The 25866-nt window shown below is 42.0% G+C and overlaps 1 protein-coding gene across 8 annotated transcripts in view; it reads left to right on the forward strand.

Annotated features, from left to right (window-relative positions):
- LOC147009852 (CREB-binding protein-like) overlaps positions 1-25866 on the forward strand; it is a 321503-nt gene that overhangs the window by 182526 nt on the left and 113111 nt on the right. For all 8 annotated transcript variants that reach the window (XM_085861662.1, XM_085861657.1, XM_085861660.1 and 5 more), the window contains 5 exons: positions 8988-9079; positions 12569-13012; positions 13179-13376; positions 19390-19560; positions 19648-19836. In XM_085861662.1, coding sequence (XP_085717788.1) covers positions 8988-9079; positions 12569-13012; positions 13179-13376; positions 19390-19560; positions 19648-19836 — 1094 coding nt within the window. The remainder of the gene's footprint in view (positions 1-8987; positions 9080-12568; positions 13013-13178; positions 13377-19389; positions 19561-19647; positions 19837-25866) is intronic.

Raw genomic sequence — 25866 nt, forward strand, 5'->3', positions numbered from 1 at the left:
CACACAAAACAGCGTCTCGACTAGTCGGTCAGCCAATGTGAAGTGACCGGACCGAGTTCATCACCTCACGAAATTACTTCGGTTGCAGAGAGAGCGAGTAATTGGAAAGGCAAGCTGGCGAAATGATTGGCCTGCAGTTAACCGTTTTGGGCGGGTACAAAGTACTGAACGGTACTGAATGGCAAGAGTAGGTAGAAACGGAAGTGTCGCTGCACCTCGGGCTGAATTATCGAGTGGAACGGTACCAAACGGCACTGTCCTACGATGTGGCGTTTGCGCGATTGCCTTTTACCCTCTTGATTTAAAAAAAAAAAAATTGCCAGAGTCCTCGCGACCCATTTTTGGACCCTTTGCTGCCCACGTTTGGGTCACGACCCATAGTTTGGGAAACACTAGCTTAGTGTGTACCATTCCTCAATTGAACGAGAGGAAGTGGGCGTGATTGTTACCGGATGTATCCCCCTCTCAACCTCAATCGGACAGTTTTTATCAAAGGCTTAAACCCAAAACAACTGGGACCTTCAGTGGAGGCTAGCTCATTGGATTCTACCCACAAATCATCTGTTGCACTTTTTTTTTTTTAATTGATACTTGATGAATGTCCCTTTTGTGGTGCAGCTGAAACTCTTTTCCATGCGTATGTTGAGTGTAGGCATTTAGTTTCCTTTTTTCAATTGTTGAAGGAACTGTTTAGCAATTTATCTTTGTTTTAATTATAGAGTTTTCATCTTTGGTGTCAAATGCTTGCCTGGGTCGAGAAAGGAAGCACCTTTGGGCAATTTTTTGTCAGCTCAGGAAAAGATGGCGATCTATAAGACTTGGAAGGTGAAACTCGAAGGTTTGTCTGAAAGGAATTGTCACCTATTGTTGCTTTTTTAACCTCCGCCATCGAAGATGGACGGAGGTTACTGTTTTCACCCCTGTCTGTTTGTTTGTGAACAGTATTACGGAAAAACTCCTGGACGGATTTCGACGAAACCTGGGGGGGGGGGGGATTAGGTATGGTCCAAGGATCATGCCATTAAATTTCGGACTTGGTCCAAAGTCCAATATGGCCGCTATGGCGGCTATTTTGAAAAAAAAAATTTGACTTTTTGTTTTTGCATTTCTACATGTTTTAAGTGATTTCCAACCAAAAGAAAATAAATTTGTTAGAGAAAAAAACAAACAAAAATTTGCTACTTTTTAAAAAAAAAAATTCGATTTTATTTGAAAAATATTTGATTTTTATTTTTTATTTTTTGCATTTCTACATGTTTTCAGTGATTTCCAACCAAAAGAAAATAAATTTGTTAGAGAAAAAAAAAAAACAGAAAAATTTGCTACTTTTTAAAAAAAAAAATTAGATTTTATTTGAAAAATATTTGATTTTTTTTTTTTTTTGCATTTCTACATATTTTAAGTGATTTCCAACGAAAAGAAAATAAATTTGTTAGAGAAAAAAAAACAGAAAAATTTGCAACTTTAAAAAAAAAATTCGATTTTATTTGAAAAATATTTGATTTTTTTTTTTTTTTTGCATTTCTACATGTTTTAAGTGATTTCCAACCAAAAGAAAATAAATTTGTTAGAGAAAAAAAAACAAATTTTGCACCTTTTTTTTCAAAAAAATTTCGATTTTTTTTTTTGGCATTTCTAAATGCGCGTCGATCTAGTTTAGTTTATTCAATCGTGGTTCAGTAGAGTCTGATCCGTTTTGACCTACAATGAATAGGATATCAGGTTCACTTAAGTGACCCAGCAGTATTGGCGGCGGAGGTTTTGCACTCTACCAAGTACTCCCCTCTAGTTTAAATCTTGTGATTACTATGATTAAACTAGAGTTTAGTTTTTATAAACATGAGGGGAAGTTACCAGAATTTGAGTGATCTTGGGTGGCAAATTCTTTGTATAGTGTAGTTGATGGGAATTTGGTATTCGATAGGTAATAAGGGTCCAAGTCCAGTTGTACCTTTTTTTTTTCTCTATCTCTTTTTTTTCCTAAATATCATTGGCCTGGTCTCTTCTTTGCTGCTGTTTTAACTTGTTTAGGGTCGGGTGTTTTGGTATTTTTCGAATAAAAGATGAAACAGTCAGTCGGTATCTCGCTCGATCTCTCTCGACACTATTCGTCAAAGAGAATATTTAAGTCGATAATAAATGAAAGAATATGAATAAATATCTTCAATATTATGAAAATTTCTGTTTGAAATCACGATATGAGAAAGCTTGCTTTTTATTTATGTGGACTCAAACTTTTGTACAAGTATCAAGTGAGCAACTTGCATGAATGGCCACTAAGCTGAGTGGTCGGCGATTGGCTTGATGTTACTGCAGGTGGACAGTCTTCTGACGCACTCCTTTTCTCAATTATCCTCAATGGCAATAAATAAATAATCTCCACTCCACATTTGACTGAGGAATTTTAATAATAAGAATGGCACTCGGTGGAGCTCATTCCTTCGCCTGGTTGAAGAGTTTACGTTTTGTATCCCACTGATATAGTCAGGTTCCTTATGTCATTTCGTTATAATTTTTGGGAGATTATGAAAACTATACGAGGTGTGTTCAAAAAGTATCCAACCTTAATTTTTCGTGCATAAACAAATGAAGCGAGGGAGGCGTGGTTTGGTGCACGTATGTAGGCGATCCTAATCTGTATGCGTGAATATTTTCCCGCCTGCAGAAGCTGTCAGTCGCCGACAGACCGCCGATGAGTGAGGAAGTGTCAGTCAGCGCCGTCGGATTTTCGTTTTTGACAAAATGACGGATCACTGTGGTCTCATCGCCAGTGATCACTGTGTTAAAGAAGTTGGGATCGCTGTTCACAGTCTCCAGCTTGTTTTGTGCGATCTCCAAACGGAGTTGCTTCTGCTCGATCGTTAGCAGCTTTGGCATGAACTTCGCTGAGATTCTCCTTAAGCCCAAATTCTCAGTCACAATGGAATGAACGGATCAAATGCTGACGCCCACCTCGTCTGCAAGTTCTCTGATCGTGATTCGACGATCCTGCATCAGCAGGGTCCTCACTTGGTCAATGACGATCTCATTTCGGGATGTTGAGGGCCTACCAGAACGTGCTTCACTTTCCACTGATGTGCGACCATTTTGAAGCGGTTGTACCACTCTTTTATCTGTGTGGTGCCCCTTGCTTCGTTCCCGAAGGCCTGTTGAATCTTGCGGATCGTTTCCACTTGGGAATCGCCAAGCTTTACACAAAATTTGATGCAGTAGCGTTGTTCAAGTTTTTCCGTCATTTTGTCAAAAACGAAAATCCGACGGTGCTCACTTACACTTCCTCACTCATCGGCGGTCTGTCGGCGACTGACAGCTTCTGCAGGTGGGAAAATATTCATGCATACGGATTAGGATCACCTACATACGTGCACCAAACCACGCCTCCATAGCTTCATTTGTTTACGCACGAAAAATTAAGGTTGGATACTTTTTGAACACACCTCGTATATTTTTGAAAACCTTATAGCCTGTCAAATCAGAAAATGTTTGATTCCATTTTCTCAGATGTCATTATGGTGGCCATCTTGGATTTTTAAAACTCGTGACCCTCAAACACGTTTCTGAATATCTCACCTCTTCGATGACCTAGAAACAAGATTCCAGTGGCCAAATCTACATTTTTGGGGGGCAAGGAATCCAATGGTGATAATTACAAATGTCAATGACACATGTATGGGTGTCTATCTTGCATTTTAATATGCATAGCTGAACAGAACAGAAAAAGAAATTCAGAATTTGACACCCAAAGTTTACACACAAGCAAACTGTCATGTCTGTCTGCACATCTCCATCGTCCTCACTATCATCACTGTCACTAGCAAATGTGATATCCCGAGAGTCTTCATCATTCTGGCAGTCAGTGCTACATTGACATAGCTCCGTACAGGGTAGCTCCACTGAATTGCACGAACATCTGTGTGAAGAACAGTCTGCTTTGCATTGACATCTGACCATCTCAATGATGGCCTCTGGTGTTGGGAGGGACTCAGTTGTCATTGGTTTTAGCTGGCCATCCTTGTCCTTGCAGTAGCCATTCTGTACTGAGTCAAGGAACTCCTGCTGGGCGATGTCTGCCTGACCCCACACTCTGGCCTGGATATGAGCTCGTAGGACATGTTGCTTGAGAGCACCAAGTGTGGGTGGAAGCTTGTCACTTTCTGCCATGTGCTTGCAGAAAAGATACCATCTCAGTTCAGTGATGTCGATTTGGATCCCCTTAGGTCAGTATACAGTGCATACAAACTCAGCCAAAGTAGATAGCAGATCCTCTGTCACTTCACTGGTTTGAGACAGCATTTGCAGAGCCTTGACAACATGATCATCTGCTTTTAGGTGGATGTTCAGCCAGATAGCTTTGCCTATTCTAGAAAACCACCCAGTGTTGGCTGCTCCTATAAATGCATGAAATGCCGGCAAAGCCTTTGCTCGATCTGTACCCAGATCTTTCCATATTGATTTCACTTCCAAAATCCCAGATGCCATTAAAACACAAGTATTTTTCAGCAGGATTTCATATTTTGCTACAACCAGCACCAGTACATCTGTGTCTGGGGAGAAGAACATGAGCTGTGCATCGGATGGGTTGCGACATGAAGCCAGAACTGCATGGTGGATCAACAAGGTGTCTGCTTCTTCATGGTTGTTGCCTTCAAAGTCCAATTGACTGTTGCTCTCGGTGTGTCCTGCAGCAGAAGCAATGACAAGCTTGGGGGATTCTTTGCTGTATTCAACCGTCTTTGATGCCAGATACTCTGTCAGATCAGCCTGAGTACAAGAGTACAAGACTGCTGGCTTTCTTCTGTTCTTCTGCAGGACAGACTTCACACTGGGCAGTTCAGTAAGGATTTTCTCCTTCAGCCACCACATGCTGAATGCCGGGAAATGGTTTTCCATACCGTCTGATCGAAGCATTCTCGTGTATGCGGTTTCAATGTCATAAATTGAGAGGTCGGCTTGGTTTTGAGTTTGCACATCAACAAGGTTGATCAGCTCAATCAGACATGCATTTTGTAGCGGATGGACTTTTGATGAACTCTTTGTGTCACCTTGATCTCGCGTGGCATGGAATACATGTTTTGTCCAACAAGATTTGTGTTAATCTAACATCTACTGCATGGGCATCTGTTGGTGAGATACATGTGTTCAGTCTCGTTTTGAAAGCTGGATTTTGGGACTTATCTTCAGCTGATTTGAGAGTTTCTCCAGCATTTTGTGTGCAGACTTGGAATAACTGTTCATCAGTGTCTTCTTGACAGAAGAAACACAGGTCCTTGTCCAGCAGCACCGTACATGACCGTGTGAATGGGGAAGACTGACCAGATGGGCTTGGTTCATCCATATCAGTGCTTCCTCTGTTCTGTCCACGTCTTTTGGCAGGGTATGACCCAGTGGATAATGCATGTTCATAGTGGTCTCGGGCTCGCTGAATGTGGTCCTTGTTAGTTGTGACCAGGTCACAGTTGCGATGCCAAAATGCATGCTCTTCACATAGTGTTTCTTTTTTGATGTCCGTGAGCCACTTTTGCATTTCAACATAGTTTCCATCTTTCAAGCTGGCTCTCTCCTTTACTGTATCTAGTATCTTCTGGTGGAAATCAAGTCTAGGATGTAATACCAAGTGTCCTTTACTTTGGTCATCAGACTGACAGAGTATGCACAGCTTCCAGTTAATTATTTCCTGACCATGTCTCTCTGCTCCAAGCTGACGAAGCTGAGACATCTTGCTCATGCTAATACAGGTCTGCAAAAAGAAAGGTAAACACCACCCATTAACATACAACACCCAATACTACACATACAATAGGTATAATGTACATACAAAAAATAGTCAGAGGGGCTTTGCAGTTGACACACCTGGAAGCACAGCTAACATGTGCTAACTAGCGTTAGCTTGGACATGCTGCATACACACCAGCTGCGCTGAAACAACAACATACCTGGATTCGTCTGAATTATTTTGATGTTCCTCTAATACCTGCAGATACTGATGTAATAACTGCAATTACAATCACCACAGATATACCTACAAATGCCAGCACGAGATTATGTACCTGTACACTGACTTGTTGCACTTAGTACATTTTTGTTCAGATACCCACTTGGATCAGGTTCCTATGTCACCTAGGAGCCAGGATAAGGAGACAAGCATTGTCTTAAGTTATGCACATTAAAAATCCAAGATAGTGACCTAAACCTGTGCCATTGATCATCTGTACTGATTTCTAATTATCACCATTGGATTTATTTCCCCCAAAAATGTAGATTTAGCCCACTGGAACTGGAATCATGATCCTAGGTCATCTAGAAGTCAAGATATTGAAAAAATAGTATTGGAAGGTCACCATTTAAAAAATCCAAGATGGCCACCATATTCGCTTCTGGGAAAATGGAATCATGCATTTTCTGATTCGTTATTCTATGAAGTTTCCAAAAATGTAGTTTTCCTAATCTCCCAAAAAAATATATAACGACCTCATATTTCTGGACATTAGTGAACTGGACTAATAAGCCAGATCTGTATCCAGACCTGAACCAAAATCGAATTGGCCTATTTTTGTCACATACCCAACTCATCCACCAAATTTTGTCATAACCCATCCACAACTTTTTGAAATATCGTGCTACACTATTGTACATAATTTTGTCCCTATCTCTTAATAGTCAAGAAGCACTTCAGAAATTGAAAAATTCTTGTATCTAGATCTTCACCAAAATCGAATCAATTCTTCCTTGTCACACACCCAACCTGTCCACCAAGTTTCTTCTGAATCCGTCAACAACTTTTTGTGACATCATGCTCACAAACAAACAAACGAAGAATACATAACCTCCGTCCACCTTCAGTGGCAGAGGAAACAATAAATAATGATACAGCAGCAACTATAATTATTAAATGCACAAATTTGTATCCCCACAAGGGCCTAACTTCAAATTGGCCCTTTCACAACACACACTCACTCACTTATTGCCACAAACATGGTTTACACACAAAGGGAAGTGAAGATGGGATGCAAAAGTAACTAAGCAAAGAACAAATAACAAAATAAGGCATTGTTGAGAGGCGGAGAGCAGATGTTGGGATCTTACCTGCACTGGCGGGATATACAGCTCGCCAGCCTCGTGTGAAACCATGTGGCCATGCATATTGTGCTCAAATGGGATGGCACCAACACACTTAAACAGGTTTATCATGTGGCACGGACAGGCAGTTCTCTCTAGATATTTCCGAAGTCACTGCTGCTTGTTGCACCCAGCTTCATCCTTTCTCTTTGTTCTCAATCTTTCCTATTCTTATCCCTTCTTTCTTTTATTTGTGTGCCTATGTACGTCTCCCTCCATCCCCATTTTCCATGCATGTCACAATATATTCAAGTGGTGGTAATGGAATAATTGCTTCATTAAATGCACTCCATTTTTACAGCGCGTGCACTGTATACAATTGCACCGAGTTTGAAATGTCCCCGGTGTCGACCACGTCTCCGGTGTCCCCTGTCCCCCCCCCCCCCACGTGCCTCAAGACAGCCAATGACGGCCGTCCGGTAGATGCAGTGCGTAACCTCGACGGAAATAGCGAGAACTGACGGAAATACCCGAGTATTTCAATGGAAATTTGTGAAACTAATGTGTTATATATATGTAAAAAAACATTTAATTTATTGCTTGACGGGAAAAAACCAAGAAACGCACCCCTCATGTACGAACGAACGAAAGACGTCATTTCCACCCACCATCGCATTTCGCGCCGAAAGACGTCATTTCTGCCCACCATCGCATTTCGCGCCGATCGCCGAATGCTGAAAGCTAAGTTCTTCTTATGCCATCATTCTTTTGCGGCCTCCTGCCACGCTGTATCGAACGATTTCATTCCTTCTGTTATATATACAAAGGTGCTAATCACAATAATAACAAGATTTTTACATTTCAAATATTAAGTATGCTTTTTAATTGTTTTTCAACTGAAAAAGCATAAATCGCATATTTTAACATTAGTGTACTCATTTGCTTCACCACACGTGCTGTGTTGAAGGATTTCACTTGTTGAGGTTGTTTTGATGTCCTTTGCAAAGCAGTGTGAGGTTGTTCTTTTTTTCGTGTACACACACACACACACACACACACACACACACACACACACACACACACACACACACACACACACACACACACACACACACACACACACACACACACACACACACACACACACACACACACACACACTGTGGGTGCCAAAAACTATTATTATAACTTGTGACTTGATTGGATACACTGTAATGAAAGTAGGAAACTGCTATTTGAACAAGGGGAGCTGTTTGTCTTTTTCTGCTGCTTATTCTGTCGTTATGAATACTATATATTCTCGCAGTTGTCCAGGTTAGCTTTTTTATATTACCTGAGTCGATAACTATTCTTGCAGTCAAGCTCATTTTATGTAACACTGCCGATAACATGTAACACTGCCGATAACAAACTGGATTACTTATGTAACACTGCCGATAACATGTAACACTGCCGATAAACTGGATTAGTTAATACATAAATAAATGAACTGAGAATCACAAGGTCAGATATTCATTGAATTTTTCGCAAGGTGTGCTTCCATTAAAAAAGGTACAAATAAACCAACCTGCTGTTCAGCCAAAAATGCAAATTAAGGGAATTTCTCTGAATAAATGGAGGACCCACCATCCCCCCCCCCCCCCCGACTGTGATGCATCATTTGGACATTTCACATGATTGGCTGTTTACCTCAACATTTTGCAAGAATCGTGCCAAGAGTAGTAACAGATAAAATTGCTCTTCGTAAATTGACCATTGCAGAGCATTGTAGGCCCGCCGGTATGGAAGTCAAATATGCAGAGCAAAGTGATCGTAAGTTGGTGTTTATTTGTTTGTGCATGTTTTTTTTAAGTGAGTTGCAGAGCTGGTTGGTACTTTCCAAATGGGATTTTCACTGATCCTCCTTTCCCTGGTTATACTTGTGCTTGCAGCGGGAATGCCACAGCGATCTACACCACCTCTTGACCACCCAGGGCAGATGAATCAAATTGGCCCGATTGGACAGATGACTTCCGTTAGTCAGGTGGGTACTTGCAGAGCTACTTGCTTTTATGGATTGTCTGTAACACCTCACACCAATGCACACCAATGTTTTTTATTATTACTATTATTATTTTTTGTTGTTGTTCACTGTATATGTAAGTATGTATGATTGGTGAGAAAATATATAGATGTATTTGAGGAAGGGAGAGTAGAGAACAACAATGAGCAAGATTGAACAGAGCATAACAATGGTATGCCTGGTGTTTGCGTAATGGTGAGGGTGGTGGGCTTGGGATCCTCGGGTCTTGAGTTCAAATCCTGCTTGGCTGTTGAATTATTAGCAGGTGGGGTTGACTCAGCCTGTCATCCTTCTGAGGTCGGCAAAATGAGTACCAGCATGCTGGGATGATTGTGCCATTCGAGTATCCTGTGTCGGATTGGCGACCCGTCCAAGATTGTGCCCAACAGCCCAGGAGACTGCTTATGCAGCACCAACGCTCTGCACAGAGTATGGTCCCAATGGATTGGATTGGATTGGATAACAATGGATAGTATAGGCAGGTGTCCTTCTGCATCACCTGTACAAGCAATACAAAAGTAGATATGCAACATGTTGGGGACTACGTCGGAACTAATGGGAACACAAACAGTTTACAATGATTTGATGTCGATTCTTCTTTTGTATGGAGCATAAGGCTGCAGGGGTAACATCATTGGCTGAGTAGCTGTGCCACTGTTGCAACACTTTCTGTAGGATAGGGCAGAGATTTGGAATTTGTTCATGGTGCTGGCAATAAATCGCCAACTCTTCATGAAGGAAACAGTAGGATTTGTAACGTCCACCAACTAATGCTGGCAGACCGGACTCCCAGTTTGGCTTCCATTCGAGGGACAGCACACACATTTGAGGGAACACCACCACCACCACCTTTCCTTGCCTGTAAGACACCAGGATGACAGTTTATAGCTGCGCCGAGATTCAAAGCCAGGCGAGATAGCTCATAGGCGAGTGTGCGTACCTCTCGAGCCTAGGCAATCCTGGCAACCCATTATTTGATGATTAGAAACAACAAGGAGGTACAATTTATCCGATTTGTTAATGGAGCAGTGAAGTCTGCATCTTCAACAGAGGCCAAAAATGGGACCGGGATTTGTTAAAACAGATCCAGTCCCAGAGTTTGAGCATACTTTGTTTCCAATATTATTTATTCTTCAACAGTAACAGATGACTGTAGAACTGGCTTTGTAGCTATAGTGGCAGCATAAACAAATGTGATGAGATTTCTCATGACAGAGTTGCACAAGGCCAATAGAAAGTGAAACATAAAATGTTGTCTGCCAGAAATGACTTTGTGACGGAAATCGCTCTCAATTGCACATTATACCAGCATAGCTTCAGCAAAGCTTTGAAATTGGGGGTGGGGTTCTCTGTGCTTGCTTGATTATATTTTGGTGAGCTTTAACTGCAGGTCCCATTGCATCTTCGAAATGCTTGACTTTTTCTTCATAATTTTTATGCTCCTGTCTTAAGGCCCGGTCACACCTTGACGTTTTAGCCAACGTATGCCGATTTTTGAATTTTTTTTCTAACACGCTGGCACACGTTGAATACGTTATGGGTAAGTTTTGATAACATTGAGAGCACGCTGAAAAACACTGCCATACGTCGTTGTACGTTGGCTTTAAACGTTGTACTTTTTGGTTGTCCTCAAATTTTTTCATGCTTGAAATTTCATGACGAATGCCGGCGTATGACTCACACGTTCCGCTACGCTGGCCACAAGTTGTATGCACGGTCTGCGATCGTTGACAGTCGTCAACACATGCTACTTGTAAGTTAATCATAAGTTGAGACACGCCGAGGTAATGTTTAGCGTACCCGAAACTTATTTCTAACCTATGATTAACGTGTTGTTGGCACGTTACGCGATCGTTGCCACACATCGACAGACGTTCCTTTTAAGTTACTCATAGGCTGAAAGACGTCGGTATAATGGATCGTCCTTGCGTCTGCGTCCACGGCCACGGCCAGGACACTTATTTGCAGCATTCTTCAAACTTTTCTTCGACATGACGAGGATGTTCACACTTCGATGTCTAGCTTGGCTATGATTCCAATTGTCCATCGGCAGCGTCTACTTTCAATAGTAGAGTTTGAGTGATTTAGCACGTTCAATAGAAACGATTAAAATTTCCGAGCGCCAGCGTCAAAAAACAAAGGCGAATGACAGCAATTTAAATCGTTCATTGTAAACAATGAAAATAGCTGAGTGGTACCGTTTAAAAGTCGTTGAGTGTAAAAAAAAATCCAATTGTTGAGCGCAAGCGTCTACTTTCAATAGTGGAGATGCAGCCATTTAAATCGTTGAGTTTATCATTTAAATCGTTAAATCGTTAAACGCAAGGACGATCCATCATAACCCACACCCTCCCCCTCACACTCACCTACTACTGCCAACATGAACAAACTACTACTAATACTAATACTGATACTGATACTGATACTGTTACTGCTGACATGGACATCGACTCAAAAAGGACTCGAAAACACTGTTGGGTTCCCCTTTTATGAACAGCATTTTTATATACCAATTCCCAAAACCGCTGGGAACACGTCTTTATATGGCAGTTGTAAGCTAGAAACACGTTAATTTATTTTTTTTGTCGACCGGAAGACGTCATTGGAATACGTCTACATACGTCGATGTGTGTTGGGACTACGTAAAGAATTGGTTCAAAGCACGTCAAACATAAGTTAGAAATAAGTTTCGCGTAAAAAAGACATTACCGCGACGTGTTTCGACTTATGAGTAGCTTATAAGTAGCCTTTGTGGACGTGTGTAAGCGTCCACATATCGTGTGTAAAACTTATCCCCATCACATGCGGAACGTGTGTCATACGCCGAGTACGTCGTAAAATTTTGAACATGTTTAAAATTTCTTGACGTACTCTACTTACTACGACGTATGATAGCGTACTTTAGCGTTGTACTCACGTATACCAAACTTACTCATACCGTATTTGACGTGCCCCAACGTTTTAGACACATTTTTCTTAGGTCTGCATACGCTGGCAAGATCGCCAAGGTGTGACCGCGATGTTGACACTTCCATTTCTACCGCAGTTATGATTCGAATCGTTGTGCGTCAGCCTTTTAAAAGGCTACGTCACGACATCGTCGGCGATGCGTGCAACGCGCTATGCCTAAGTTAGACTATCGTTGGGCATCGGTTGTGTAGGCCGACAACAGGTTCAGCATTCATTGGTATAAGTTATAACACAACGAAACGTTCTGTGTCCGTTAACAATGCGTTATACATAAGACCAAGTAGCTATGAATACGTCCGAATCTTTAAAAAAAAACATCAAAAGTTCAACGTAAGCCAGCGTTTTACATACATTTTAATACGTTGCCATCGCTGGCTAAAACGTCAAGGTGTGACCGGGCCTTTAATGAGGGTGCAATGTTTGAGTTAATGTACTTCATAAAAATCACCTGTGCTTCTTGCTTGAATATTTGGTGTGCAGTTGCGTATGGGGATATCTCCTGCACAACCCAATATGTCTCCTCATATGACGAGCATGACGAGTCAGGGTCCCAGCATCCCACCTACGCAGCAACAGCAACAGCAGCAGCAACAACAGCAGCAGCAGCAACACCAACAACAGCAGCAGCAACAACACCAACAGCAGCAGCAGCAGCAGCAACACCAACAGCAGCAGCAGCAACACCAACAGCAGCAGCAGCAACACCAGCAGCAGCAGCAGCAGCAACAACACCAACAGCAGCAGCAGCAACAACACCAGCAGCAGCAGCAACAACACCAGCAGCAGCAGCAACAACACCAGCAGCAACAACACCAACAACAGCAACAGCAGTTCCTCCAGCAGGGACAGTACCCCACGACCGGTCCGGTTCACACAGCCAGTAGTGTTTCGGGTGTCCAACCCACACCACCTGCGATATCACAGGTAATTTATTTAATCTGTTGGCAGAGGTTTTTCAATGGTAATACAGATTATATCAGCATTAAAGTGATTTTTGGGATCAAATGGTTATCAAGTTCAAAGGTTGAATTTTACCCACAAAAGCCTTGTCTGTGGCAGTTATGAGTTTGTTTTCTACATTTGTCTCTAGGTGGCCATGCCTACGACGACGGTGCAAAGTAGCTTGTGTGGTCAGGGATTGCCGGCCAGCACTGTACACTTTCCTGCTCCTGCTGGATCCCCGCTATCATCAACCGTGTCAAGTGGGCAACATACTGTCCCTCAGGTGCCACTTGCTGGTTTACCTGGGCAGCTTGGGCAGCCGCCATCCCAGTGTAGCACACCGCAGGTAGATACAATTGGGCATTCTGAGTTGTTCGGTCATAGAAAAAGAAGTTTGGCCTACTAGAGACATGTCTATTTCAAGTGTTTTTCTTGATAAAAAGTTTCGTTTGAAGATTTTGCAGTCGAACGAATCCGACAGATGTACCCATATTTACCCTCAAAAAGGATAATACATTTGGGTTAGTTTGTCTGTCTATTTGTCCACACCTAATGTGCTGATGTCGAGCACATATGCCTTCTCGCGGTAGCCAGTATTACAGGATATATTTTTCAAACCGAGTACTGTACCTCTGTAAAGTATGTATCATTGGAATGCAAGTCTTGTTGGACCCCACTATCCGTGGACCGCGACCTTGACATTTGCGCTTCGTGTATTTTTTCTTCTTTTTACACTTAAGGACTGCTCTCCTATATCCGCCTGGGAAATTAGAAATCAGCCAGCAACACAGCATTACCTAAAATAGGTGCAAAAACAGATCCCCTTCAATACAGCCCAATTAGCTTGCTGTACTTCTAATCATGAGCAAGGTCATGGAATCCATCATCGCAGTTGACATGAAATCATTCCTTTTCTCTCCAACAGCCTCATCTCAGATCATCAATTTGGATTCAGACCTGGTCACTCTACCATGGACATACTACTTATACTCTTCCAACAATGGTGGAGGCCCTCAATATCAGACATGAGATCAGGGTAGTCTCTCTGAACATATATCGAGCTTTTTATACAGTTTGGCATCCTGCCTTGCTCTCCAAACTGTCTTCCTATGGAATCCAAGGCCGACTCCTCTTGAATTACTGACTTCCTCCACTCTCATGGTCAATGTGTGGCTCTCAACAGAACCCTTTCATCTCTTCTCCCTGTCAAGGCTGGAGTACCTCAAGGCAGTGTTCTCGGCCCCAATCCTATTCCTAATCTTCATCAATGATCTCATGTATTCTCTGGGAAATCCTCTTTATCTCTTTGCTGATGACTGCACTCTCTGCGGTGACATCTCTTATCCTTCTGACAGCCAGGCAGCCAGCGTCCTCTTCCCTCTCCTCAGACCTTGACAAAATCACAAACTGGTCAAACACAGTTTTGCTTATTTATCCATATTGTCCACCCCTCATTGGTTCACGAGTCAGTAAGTGACCACTATATTCGTTATTGGTGTGTGTCTGTCTGTCTGTTGGGTAGTCAATGTAGTCTACCATTATTATCAGTATTTCCGTCGATATGTTTGTCTGTCTGTCTGTATGTATGTCTGTTCGGTCCATTGCTCTGTTAATAGAATGGCGATTTCGATGAAACTTGGTTGGTAGGTTCATACCATGACCTAGTTGTGTGCAAATGAGAGCCGTTGCTATGGACTCATCCATTGCCTAGCAACGGACCTTTGAAATTTTCAAAAAAATCTCAAAAATTAATTTTTTTGAAAATCAAAAATCAGGCCACGAGCGACTGTGGGCAGTACATTCAGCCATATTGTCAAAATTTCCAGTCAGATCCTATGAAAACTGTCGGAGAAGATAGACTTTGAATGAACTCTGGTTGAAAACAATAAAAAGAACGAAGTTCGTTATATCTCAGAGACTGAGTCAGATATACATGAAACTGGTATGGTAGGTTCATGGTATGTCCTAGTTGTGTGTGAGAAAGAACCGTTGCTATGGACGCTTTTGTTGGCTAGTAGCGGCTGAAAAACGACTAAATTTGACTTGATCGACTCCCCATATCCGCCTACCGGCTTGTCTGTCTGTCTGTCCCGAGCATAGCTCCGTGGGTTTTGATCCGATCCTGATAAAATTTTGGTGGGAGGTTTATATCATGATCTACTTGTGTTTTCCTGAGAATGGGCGTGTGCGCCAATTATGGGCGGAATCACGCCCAAAAAACGTGTTTTTATGGGGTAGCCGATTTCAATTTACATCTTCTCTGAGGGGGTTTGTCGAATCTGGCAGGGGGTTCGGTATTTAGTTAGCCCAATGGCACCTGCATAGCCCCACGGAGCTCGATTTTTCATTTTCGTCCCAAGGTCAAGTTCACAAGGTCACGAACTTGGAAAATTGCGAATTTTGACATAAAAATCATATGACCGCCCAAACTTTGAGAGCTAGGATGACAATATTTTTTATGCATAATCTTGAGGTCATTCCCCACCTAAAGTCTTGAAACCATTTTGCTCTATCTCGAACACCTTGCCCGTGGCGCCCCCTTCAAGTTTGTTTTTACGCTGATTTCATCAAAGTATGGATAATCCTAGGAGTGCGAAATGCCATATCGCCTATATGACGTTATATTGTTCCTGGAATGTTCCAGAGGAAGTTTTGCACCAAAGGTCATAATCCTTGACCTTTGACCTTAAAAGTTCACAAAGGTCAAATTTTCAAAGTTGTGGGAATCGAACCGGGTTTTCGACCTTCTTCGACGAACTAACTCCAATAAGCTATAGCACGTATCCTGTTTCCTTATTTAATGTCCACAACATTGTTTTGTGACCTTTAAAGGTTATGTATGCTAAGGTCAAATTTTGAAAGTTGTTGAACTAAACCGGGTTTTCGACATTTTGCAGCTAATAACCTGTCACTTGTACCACATCATGTTGATCATTTTTATAACTTGGTCAAAAATTATCACATTGTCTCATCCTTGACTTCTGAAACAATCTACATCGTCAAATAACGCTCGTGAACCATTGTCGTCTCCAGACTTGTCATTACCTGCGTTCTTTATTTGTCCGTCTCTGACTACTTTCTCCTTTCACCCTGCTATTGTTTCCCCTTTCTCCTGCTGTTTCCTTTATTATGTTGTGTCCTGATATGTTCTGTCGAATCACTCTCCCACGGGCCTCAACCATGTTTTTTTTTGGTTTTTAAAAATTATTATTTTTGAAACATTGCCCCTATTATTCGCAGACTATGACATTCACAGCATTTTTCAGGAACGTATCCCCTGCGAATAGCAGGGTCCATCAGTACCTCTTTAAAATACATACTAATACAATGCAAGCACATCTATAAAGAACTGTATGTGTATTAAGAATGTGAGTGTATCTCCAAAGTACATACTATTAGAACATGCATAGGTCGAGAAAGTACATCTATAAAATACATATGATTGGAATGTGAATCCATGCAACAAAACCCAAAAGTTTTGTTTTGTCGCCTTAGAATCAAAAGGTTCCAACTAACAAAGGTTCAATTGTCAGATAGAACCTTTTTGATTCCAAGGCGACGGTTTGTCTGCTGTAACAATGTCGACAATGCATCGTCTACACAACACAAAACCACACAAACACCATTCAAAACGAGTCATGGCGAGGGTCTGCAATCTCTGATTACTCTTTATAGTTACCTTGCGCATGCAAAGTGAAAAGCGGAGTTGAGCAATTGGATCATGTCCGTCGGTCTGTCCACAAACGACAGCTTATGATCAAGGAACGACTTATTTAAATTTAGTGTTATATTTTGAACACGAATCGGAAAACAAACCTGTAGTTTAGCAGTACTTTGGCTCTGAATTTCTCCCGATCGTACATGTGCAGAGAGGAGCAAGATTTTTTTTTTTTTTACTCAAATAAATTTGAAACTCATTCCATACAGGAAACATACTGTTTTTAAGGATGTCATAAAGGACACAACAGGCATGAAAAACTAATGTAACGTGTTACAGGTACATGGTGATGTAATAGATGCTGCGGAAAATGGCAGTAAATTCTGGAATTCATTTTTAGGTCATCTCTACCGAGATGACCGAATAAAGCCGGACCAAATGTCCGTCCGTCCGTACGTCTGTCCGTACGTCCATCAACAATTTTTCTTTCCGATCTTGATGAAACTTAGTATGTGGGTAGAGGTCGATGAGTGTTGCACAACGATATAACGTTTGTCCGGGTTCAAGGTCAGGGTCAAGGTCACGAGGTCACATAAGTTATAAAAATCGCCAATTTCAAAACCTATCTCGTCTGCCATTCTACGAGATATTCGGAAACTGTTTATTGATTATGATAGTAAAAAATATTATCTTGTATCTAACCAGACAAATTTTTGAATTTCCATCCCGTTTGGCTGCCACGTAACCTGGAAGATGGTCAAAAACACCTCCCGGTACAAAGAAAACTTTTTACTTCCGATCTTGATGAAATTTGGTATGTGGGTAGAGGTCGATGAGTGATACCCAATGACATATTTTTCCCGGATTCGAGGTCAGGGTCAAGGTCACGAGGTCACGAAAGTTGTTAAAGTCGCCATTTTCAAAACCTATCTCGTCTGTCATTTTAGGAGATATCTGGCAACGGTTCATCGATTATGATAGTAAAAAACATTATAGAGATGACCGTCACCCCCACACGGGGGTAATTTTATTTATATGACTTTTCCATAGCGATCGTTAAAATCGTTATTATATTTAATTTGAAGTAACACTGTGTGAGGTATTGTATTCAATGAATTCTTCAGTTATCCTCACCAGAGGAGAGGGTGTTGCATTTGGGTTTGTCTGTTTGTCCGCACAGTACATGAGTGTTTTTCTCCGTAACTGCTTGGCGGAGTGAGACGAAACTTTCACCATAGGAGTGACGACTCATGTAGAATGTCTTAATTATAATTATGATGTCATAGGTCATGTGGTGTGGCAGCCATGTTAAAAAACGGAAAAACTTTGGACCTCTATCTCTGAAAGCGCACCAAGGAAAAAATTGAAACTTGGCACAAGGCAAGTTGGGCAACTCCTCATGGGGAATGAGTTTTATTATTATTTTTATTTTCATGATGTCACAAGTGCCTTCATTATGACATCATAATTGCATTTGTAGAATGCTGCATCTGACCAGTATGAAAATTTTGAGGGTTATCTCGGGATAAAGAAAAAACATTGATGACATCATCAGTCAGATGGTTTGGCAGCCCTTTTTTATATTTTTTTTATTTTTTAAAAACCTTCAAAAATCTCCTCTTAAATGGCTGAATAGATCAAGGCGAAACTTTGTACGTATGACCGCATATCCATGAGGAACAAAACGTTCACACATCATATGACGTCAAAGATCACATGTTTTTGCAGCCATATTGGATTTACCATAAAACCTCCTGCTGACTCCATTTTTGCTTGTTAATTATGTAACACACCGGTACACAAACACCACGCCAAACATGTCCTGGTGAGGGTCTGCAACCTCAGATTGCTCTTTTTCTTGTTGATAGTATGTTTTTGGACATAAGAATACTAGCAAGTTGCCCGTGCCATGCACGGGATTCTAAACGGCGTAGGGATGGAGGAAGCTTGTTGATAGTATGTTTTTGGACTTAAGAATACTAGCAAGTTGCCCGTGCCATGCACGGGATTCTAAACGGCGTAGGGATGGAGGAAGCAAAAGTGCAAATTGTGTCTCCTCTCATCAAGCCGCCAAGCTGGGAGCAACAATTCATATTCAGCAACACTGAATAATGGCCGAAACTTAGTCAGGGTACCCTACTGGATATTTTGGTGCAAGTCTCATTTTTGTACTCAATCATGTTAATTAACGTGGTAATTAGCGCTAATTAGGGGCGTTCTTAAGTAGGCTAAGTACAGGAGTTGACACTTAAGAATGGCGGATCTTTATTTCTACCTTCTAGAAGAACATTTTGGCACTGGTTTCATTCATATACTCAATCAAGCTAATTAAACTTGAATTTGGGGGTACTTTAAGTGGTCGCCCCCAGGAATGGTACGGGAGATGAAACTTAAGAATGCCCGTTTGAGGGTCCCATTTCATCCTCACCTTGTTCATCCTCAATACCCTTCCTCTTCATTCAGCTTATGTACAGCTTGCTCACTGTCATGTGTCCTCCCCCCACCCATCCCCTTGATCTCACTCTCACTTATATCGTGCTGTTGAGGTTTCCCCCTTTCCAATTTGTTGCATTCCATTCTGCTATAGTTTTTCCATGACCCTCGACTGCATATATAAACTTTTTTTCGAAGGGAGTTGCCCTGCTTTTTGCTGTATTTAACATGAAGGAAAACTATCATCTTTGCTTTGTTTGCTTATCAGCTGCAGCGGTCTCCTCAGAGCCAGGTTCCGGGGCAGCCTCAGTTGTCACTGACACCGACGCCACAGCCTCCACCACCCCAGCCATCTCCAGTGCCCCCCCAGCAGCCTCCTCGGCCACATTCCCAACCCCAGCCCACCACGCCACAGCAAGCACCCCAGGCTGCCAGCCCGGTAAGATAACTTGTGATACCAATCACCTTCGAATTTTTGTAGCTTTGAGTGTATACGTGACATCCCAATGCGTGTGTTCTGTGTTAGGCACTTACACAAGTTGCCAATATGGACATCAAGGCAGGTACACCTGCATCGGTGAGCAGCATAGAAGTGCCGGCGCCGCCCTCAGCTCCCACTGCATCCGAAGTTTCGAGTCTGGAGTTTAAGACTGAAGTGAAGTGTGAAGGACCCCCAGAACCGATGCTTACGTCAGATCAAAAACCAGACATTAAGGTTGGTAGTTAAGAAAATGTTTCGGTGCAACAACAGATAATATTTTGCCAAACTATCCAGTTCAATCGTGCAGGTTCAATGAAGTGTGTGTGTGTGTGTGTGTGTGTGTGTGTGTGTGTGTGTGTGTGTGTGTGTGTGTGTGTGTGTGTGTGTGTGTGTGTGTGTGTGTGTGTGTGTGTGTGTGTGTGTGTGTGTGTGTGTGTGTGTGTGTGTGTGTGAGACACAGACACAGACACAGACACGGACACGGACACAGAGGATTCAAACATTGAAATCAATAAATTTGTGCAAGTTCTACCGATTAGGAAGAATTCTCTGTATATTCATGGCCAACTAACAAAATGGGTCACAATTGATGAAGCTGCCCGATTGCTCGTAAATAAGCTCGATCTTATTTTGCTTTTCAAGATTCATTCCGACATACCGCTACAACCAATAGTTGCATTTTAATTTATAGCAATGAACGAATTTCCATAGCTATCCTGCGCATGTAAAGTGAAGCATGGGGTTAAGCAATTGGTCGAGTCTGCATGGGTGAAACTTCCAGATGTGTATGGAAATCTGTATTTTTGTAACGACCCATATAAGGCTTTCCATATTTTCGTCCTCAGAAAAGCATGCTGCAATTATAGTGAATTGAGGTGCTATTCCGATATGCTGATTCGTTTCTTAACCCAAATTAACTTGAATTGGGATAATTAACCCAGAGAGGGTGTAATGCTGACGCATCATGACCACAATTATGTGAATTACTCCCATGCTAGTTTTTTTGTGGTAGTTTTTTTAGAAGTTGGCCAGGTAGAAAAACTTGCAAGCTCATTCCCATGATCAGATGTCTGTCAGTAAATATGGAAATAGCGTCTATTGTTGTATTTTCCCATCGCTGTTCCCTCCAATATGAACTTCACGGAAAATACCAAAGTGCTGTCTTTACGTTGCTTGAAGTAAAAACTCGATTCTGCTGTACACGCATACAAAAGCTAATAATGTCTGTTGGTCATGATGAAGTTTGTGACAACATCGATGCGAGACCAATAAATCTTAACAAGGAACTTTGATGCATGAAGAGGCCATTTGTCCATCATGCCTGTGCTGCACCACCACTACCATCTTCTATAATAAGTGTGTGTGTGTGTGTGTGTGTGTGTGTGTGTGTGTGTGTGTGTGTGTGTGTGTGTGTGTGTGTGTGTGTGTGTGTGTGTGTCTTCCATAACTCCAAAACCATGAAACCGAGCAGCCTGAAACTTTGCACGCATACTAAGGGAACGTTAAGGGAGTGCATGAGTGAAAATTTGGTGTTTCGGTTTTTAAAAACACCCCTCTTGAAGATAATTAACAGCCTTATTTAATTATCCTTTATCAAGGCATCATTCTTGGTCAGTTCTGTCAGCTTGCTACTGGGGTTTTAATTCGCCATTTTGTTCAGCGTATTCAAACATGCCTTGCTTTTGAAACACGATCGACGCTTACGGACTAATTAGGGCTTCAAGCATGGCTGAAGCTCTATTGAAATCGTTAGTATTCTTCTTCTTATTATTAAAGGCGTTTCATGTTTTACTGACCGATTTTGTGGCGGATCTGGAGGGAAAACTGTTGGATGAAATTAAACGAAACTTAACAGGATAATTACTCACCACCTGAAGTTTATACTATGAAACATTTGATGACGTAGGTCACGTGGTATGGTGGCCATATTGGATTTTATCCAAAACCTAAAAACATCTTCTTCTCCAGAACGGATAACACGACAGCCTCAATCTTTTGCACACATTTGCATTGTTCCATGCTAATGTTAATTTGTTAATTTGGTCGAAATCGTTACATAATTTATATGATTTAAAATGATGCCGATTCGCCTCATTAAATATGCAAAATATGCAAATGAGAGTTGAAAAAATTTAATGACAGATTTAGATAGGACATAAACAGGGGACTCCAAATATGTTTATACCATGTCTGGACTTGACCCCAGTGAGGCCCCAGAGCCCCCCAAAGTTTAAAATCACCCATTTTTGAAATGTCGTTAAATGAAAACAATGCTTTGATGAAATTCAATGAAACTTATCCATTTAATAACTCTCCACCTGAAGGTTATACTTTGAAAATTTTGATGACGTAGGTCACGTGGTATGGCGGCCATATTGGATTTTCTCCAAAACCTAAAAACATCTTCTCCAGAAGGGATAACCCAACAGCCTCAAGCTTTTGCACACATGTCCGATATTCCATGGGAATGTGAAGTTGTTAATTTGATCAAAATCGTTATTTAATTTATATGATTTTAAATGATGCCGATTCGCCTCATTAAATATGCCAAATATGCAAATGAGAGTTGAAAAAATTTAATGACAGATTCTGATAGGCCTTGAAGAGGTGATTCCAAATATGTTTACACTATGTCTGTATTTTACCCCAGTGAGGCCCCAGAGCCCCCCCAAAGTTGAAAATCACCCATTTTTGACATATCGTAAAATGAAAACCAAAGAAGATAGACAAAAAGTGACCACACATTCTGGAAGATATTTTAACGTTCTACAAGTTCACCATTTACATTAATATGCAAATGTGGAGTTATTGGACTTTTTTGGGGACTTGAAAATTTGTCCAGCCTCGATTTGTCCAACATGAAGTTTCTTTCTCTATCATGTATTGCTATGGGCTTTACAATCCTTCATTGAGATAACATGAGGGACCCCGTAGCTGGACCCCATTGCAGACTTGAACTAACTTTCTAACTCGGAAAACCCATATCATGTGACAGGGTGATCGTGTTGAAATTTGTTAAAATGGAGGCACGCCTTGAAGCCCTGGATTACTGGTTTACCAGTTTTAATTAAAGTATGTAATTGAAATATTATATCTGATTTGAGAATCGGATGTTGTGGACTAAATAAGTGTCGAAATCTGGAGTGAAATTGAAAATTTTAATGGATATGGACAGATTGATTAAAATCTGGTATTGGTGTGGTGCAGGCATGATGGGGTAAATGGCTTCCTCCTGCACCTTAAATCTTTGTAAATCCTTGTAACAAGTTGGCGGTTTTTAAAAATTATTTTATTTATTTTAATCACAAAGTGTATTTATTTTATCAAAGCTGTTATTCTATATATTACTAAAACTCTCATCTTGTGCATATATATATATATATATATATATATATATATATATATATATGTATGTATGTTCCCAAAATACAGCCAAAACGGTACACGATAGCACAAAAATTTTGTGGCCACCTTACTCACCATTCTCCTGCGGTGTGCAGTATCAAGTTTCGTTAAAATCGGGCAACGAAAAAATTGTTATAAAATCAATTCCTGGTTCAGTCAAGTACTCTTCGGGAGAATTTGATCAATGCAAACAACCTCAGCAGTGTCGTTCACTGGAGCTATCTTTTTTTTCTTGAAATGATTTATTAAAAAAATCTCAAACATTTAGCATAGAAAAAGAACGATTTATTTTTAAGCATAAAAGAAACATCGCCATATTGATCTAATACTTTCGTGTTCATTAATCTATCTATAATTCCAGCAATCTCTGTGTTTCTGTCTGTCTGTTTGTTTGTCTACGACTGCCATTTCTCGATGACTGCCGGTCCGATCCGATTGAAACTTGCCAGGAATATTGCCGGGGACCCGCAGATGTGCCTTTTCGAGGTTTGATGGAAATCGGACGAGCAGTTCCCAAGTTACGGCCATTTTACTGCTTTTTCAGTGTTGAAAAGGTGTATATATGGCAGCTGAAGGTGTCGTTCCACCTTCTCACCATATCATGTCAATTTTTTCCCAAATTATTAATAACCGGATGACCACCGGTCCGATCGGATTGAAACTTGCCAGGAATATTGCCAGGGACCCGCGGATGTGCCTTTTCGAGGTTTGATATCGATCGGATGAGCGGTTCCCAAGTTATGGCCATGTATCTGTGAACCAATGACAGAACATGGTGCTATGACATCATGAATGAAGTCACAATTAATGTTTATTTAATTATTTATTTGTTTTTTAAGGATTGACGTCAATTCTTCTTCTTCGTTTGGTATGACGTCACAATCGACACTGGGGACCTGGGTATGTGCCTTTCTCTGGGTATGTGCCATACCTGGGTATGTGCCAAACTCCCAAGGTTTGATTATTATTCAAATTATGAATTAATCCCAAGGATTGAATTTTCCCGAGGGAAACAGCTGTTTCCCAAGGGTTTGAAAGCTGTTTTTTCCCAAGGTTGGAATTAATCGTTGTGCTTGGTAGACATTTGTGAATACATTTACAGAGAGGAGGGGGGGGAGAGGAGGGGGAGAGAAGGGCCAGAGAGGGGGTGAGGGGGGCAAGAGAGGGGAGGGAGAGGGGGGTGAGAGGGGGTGGCAAGAGAGGGGAGGGAGAGAGGAGGAGGAGGGAAAGAAGGGTGAGAGGAGGGGGAGAGAGAAGGGGGGAGAGAGGGGGTGGCAAGAGAGGGGAGGGAGAGAGGAGGGGGGAGAGAGAAGGAAGAGAGGGGGTGGCAACAGAGGGGAGGGAGAGAGGAGGGGGAGGGGGTGAAAGGGGGGCAAGAGAAGCGAGAGAGGAAGGGGGACAGAGAAGGGCGAGAGAGGGGAGGGAAAGAGGGGGGCGAGAGAGGTTGGTGAGAGAGGAGGGGGAAGAGAGGGGGGAGAGAGAGGGGGCATCACAATTCTTCTTCGTTTGATATGACGTCACAATTGATGCTGGGGACCTGATACTGCAGGCACGAAGCTGCACATACTGGCCCGCCCCTACTTATGGCAGAACACTGTGTAAATAAACACAGTGCACTAGTAAATAAAATTGTGTTGAGAAGATTACGCACAATAATTAATTTGACTTTCTTTTCTCCGTTTCTTTTTTTCACATTGACTCGCAATATCAAGTTTCGTTCAAATAGGACAACGAAAAAAAATATTGAAAAATCAATTCCCAATTCAGTCAAGTACTCTGGGATTATTTGATCAATGCAAGCAACCTCAGCGGTATAGTTCACTGGAGCTATCTTTTTCTTTTCTTTTTTTGAAATGATGTTTTTATCAACCGTTGTCACGGGAACCCGGGTTGTCGTTGTCGGGTTGTCGGCGACTAAACCGTCTCCCCCACCAGGTTTTCTGGTGAGGAGGGTGTTTGGATATGGACACCCAGCAGGATTAAAAACAAAACCTGTCAAAGGGCGGAGGAGCTCCTTGTGAGCCAACGGCCATCCATATCTAGTGCCCAACTGTGTCTGCGGACATCCTCCTGCAGTTGGGCTACTTCTTATTAGGAGGTTGGTGGCAGGATTTGCACTCCGGCCACCGTAAAACGCTTCATTCCGCAAAACGCAAAAACGCAAAAAAATCTGAAAACCCACTTCGTGGGAGTACCTCCTGTACAGCTTCCCTTCGCAGGGCAGCTCACCGGATGACAGGATTGGGGCAAAGCCTTCGGGACCCCCAATCTTTGATAGGAGGGAAACCACGGGGTAACATCCCTGGGTCAGATTGCCGGAGAGTGTGTCGGAGTGGTGCTGAGGTGTCGTCCACCAGACGGCGGTCTCCTTGGGTTAACCTGAGGCGGTCCCTTCGGGTGGGTGCCTGGAATGTCCTATCCCTAAGAGAGGATGATCACCTGTCTCTGTTATCATCTGAGCTCAATCGTTTGGACATCGGGATTGCAGCTCTCTCTGAGGTTCGGAGACCGGATTGCGGCGAGATAATGGTGGGTGGTTACACCTACTATTGGTCTGGTCGCTCTGATGGTTACCATACCCAAGGAGTTGCTGTAGCTGTGTCCAATAAGCTGACCCCAATGATAATTGAGGTAACACCGGTCAACGAGCGTATTATGAGATTAAGGATTCGCCACTCCTTAGGTGTCATTTCCCTGGTCTCTATTTATGCTCCGACTGAGGCGAGTGATCTCACCGTGAAGGACACATTCTACGCCACACTCGAGTCTGTGGTTGATCAGTGCCCCAGACGAGATACACTTCTAGTCTTGGGGGATTTCAATGCATCGACTGGAACTGATAGGGATGGTTATGAGGTG

Source organism: Eptatretus burgeri, chromosome 17 (genome assembly GCF_056783735.1).
Source record: "Eptatretus burgeri isolate ZD-2024b chromosome 17, Ebu_testis_v1, whole genome shotgun sequence".
NCBI lineage: Eukaryota > Metazoa > Chordata > Myxini > Myxiniformes > Myxinidae > Eptatretus > Eptatretus burgeri.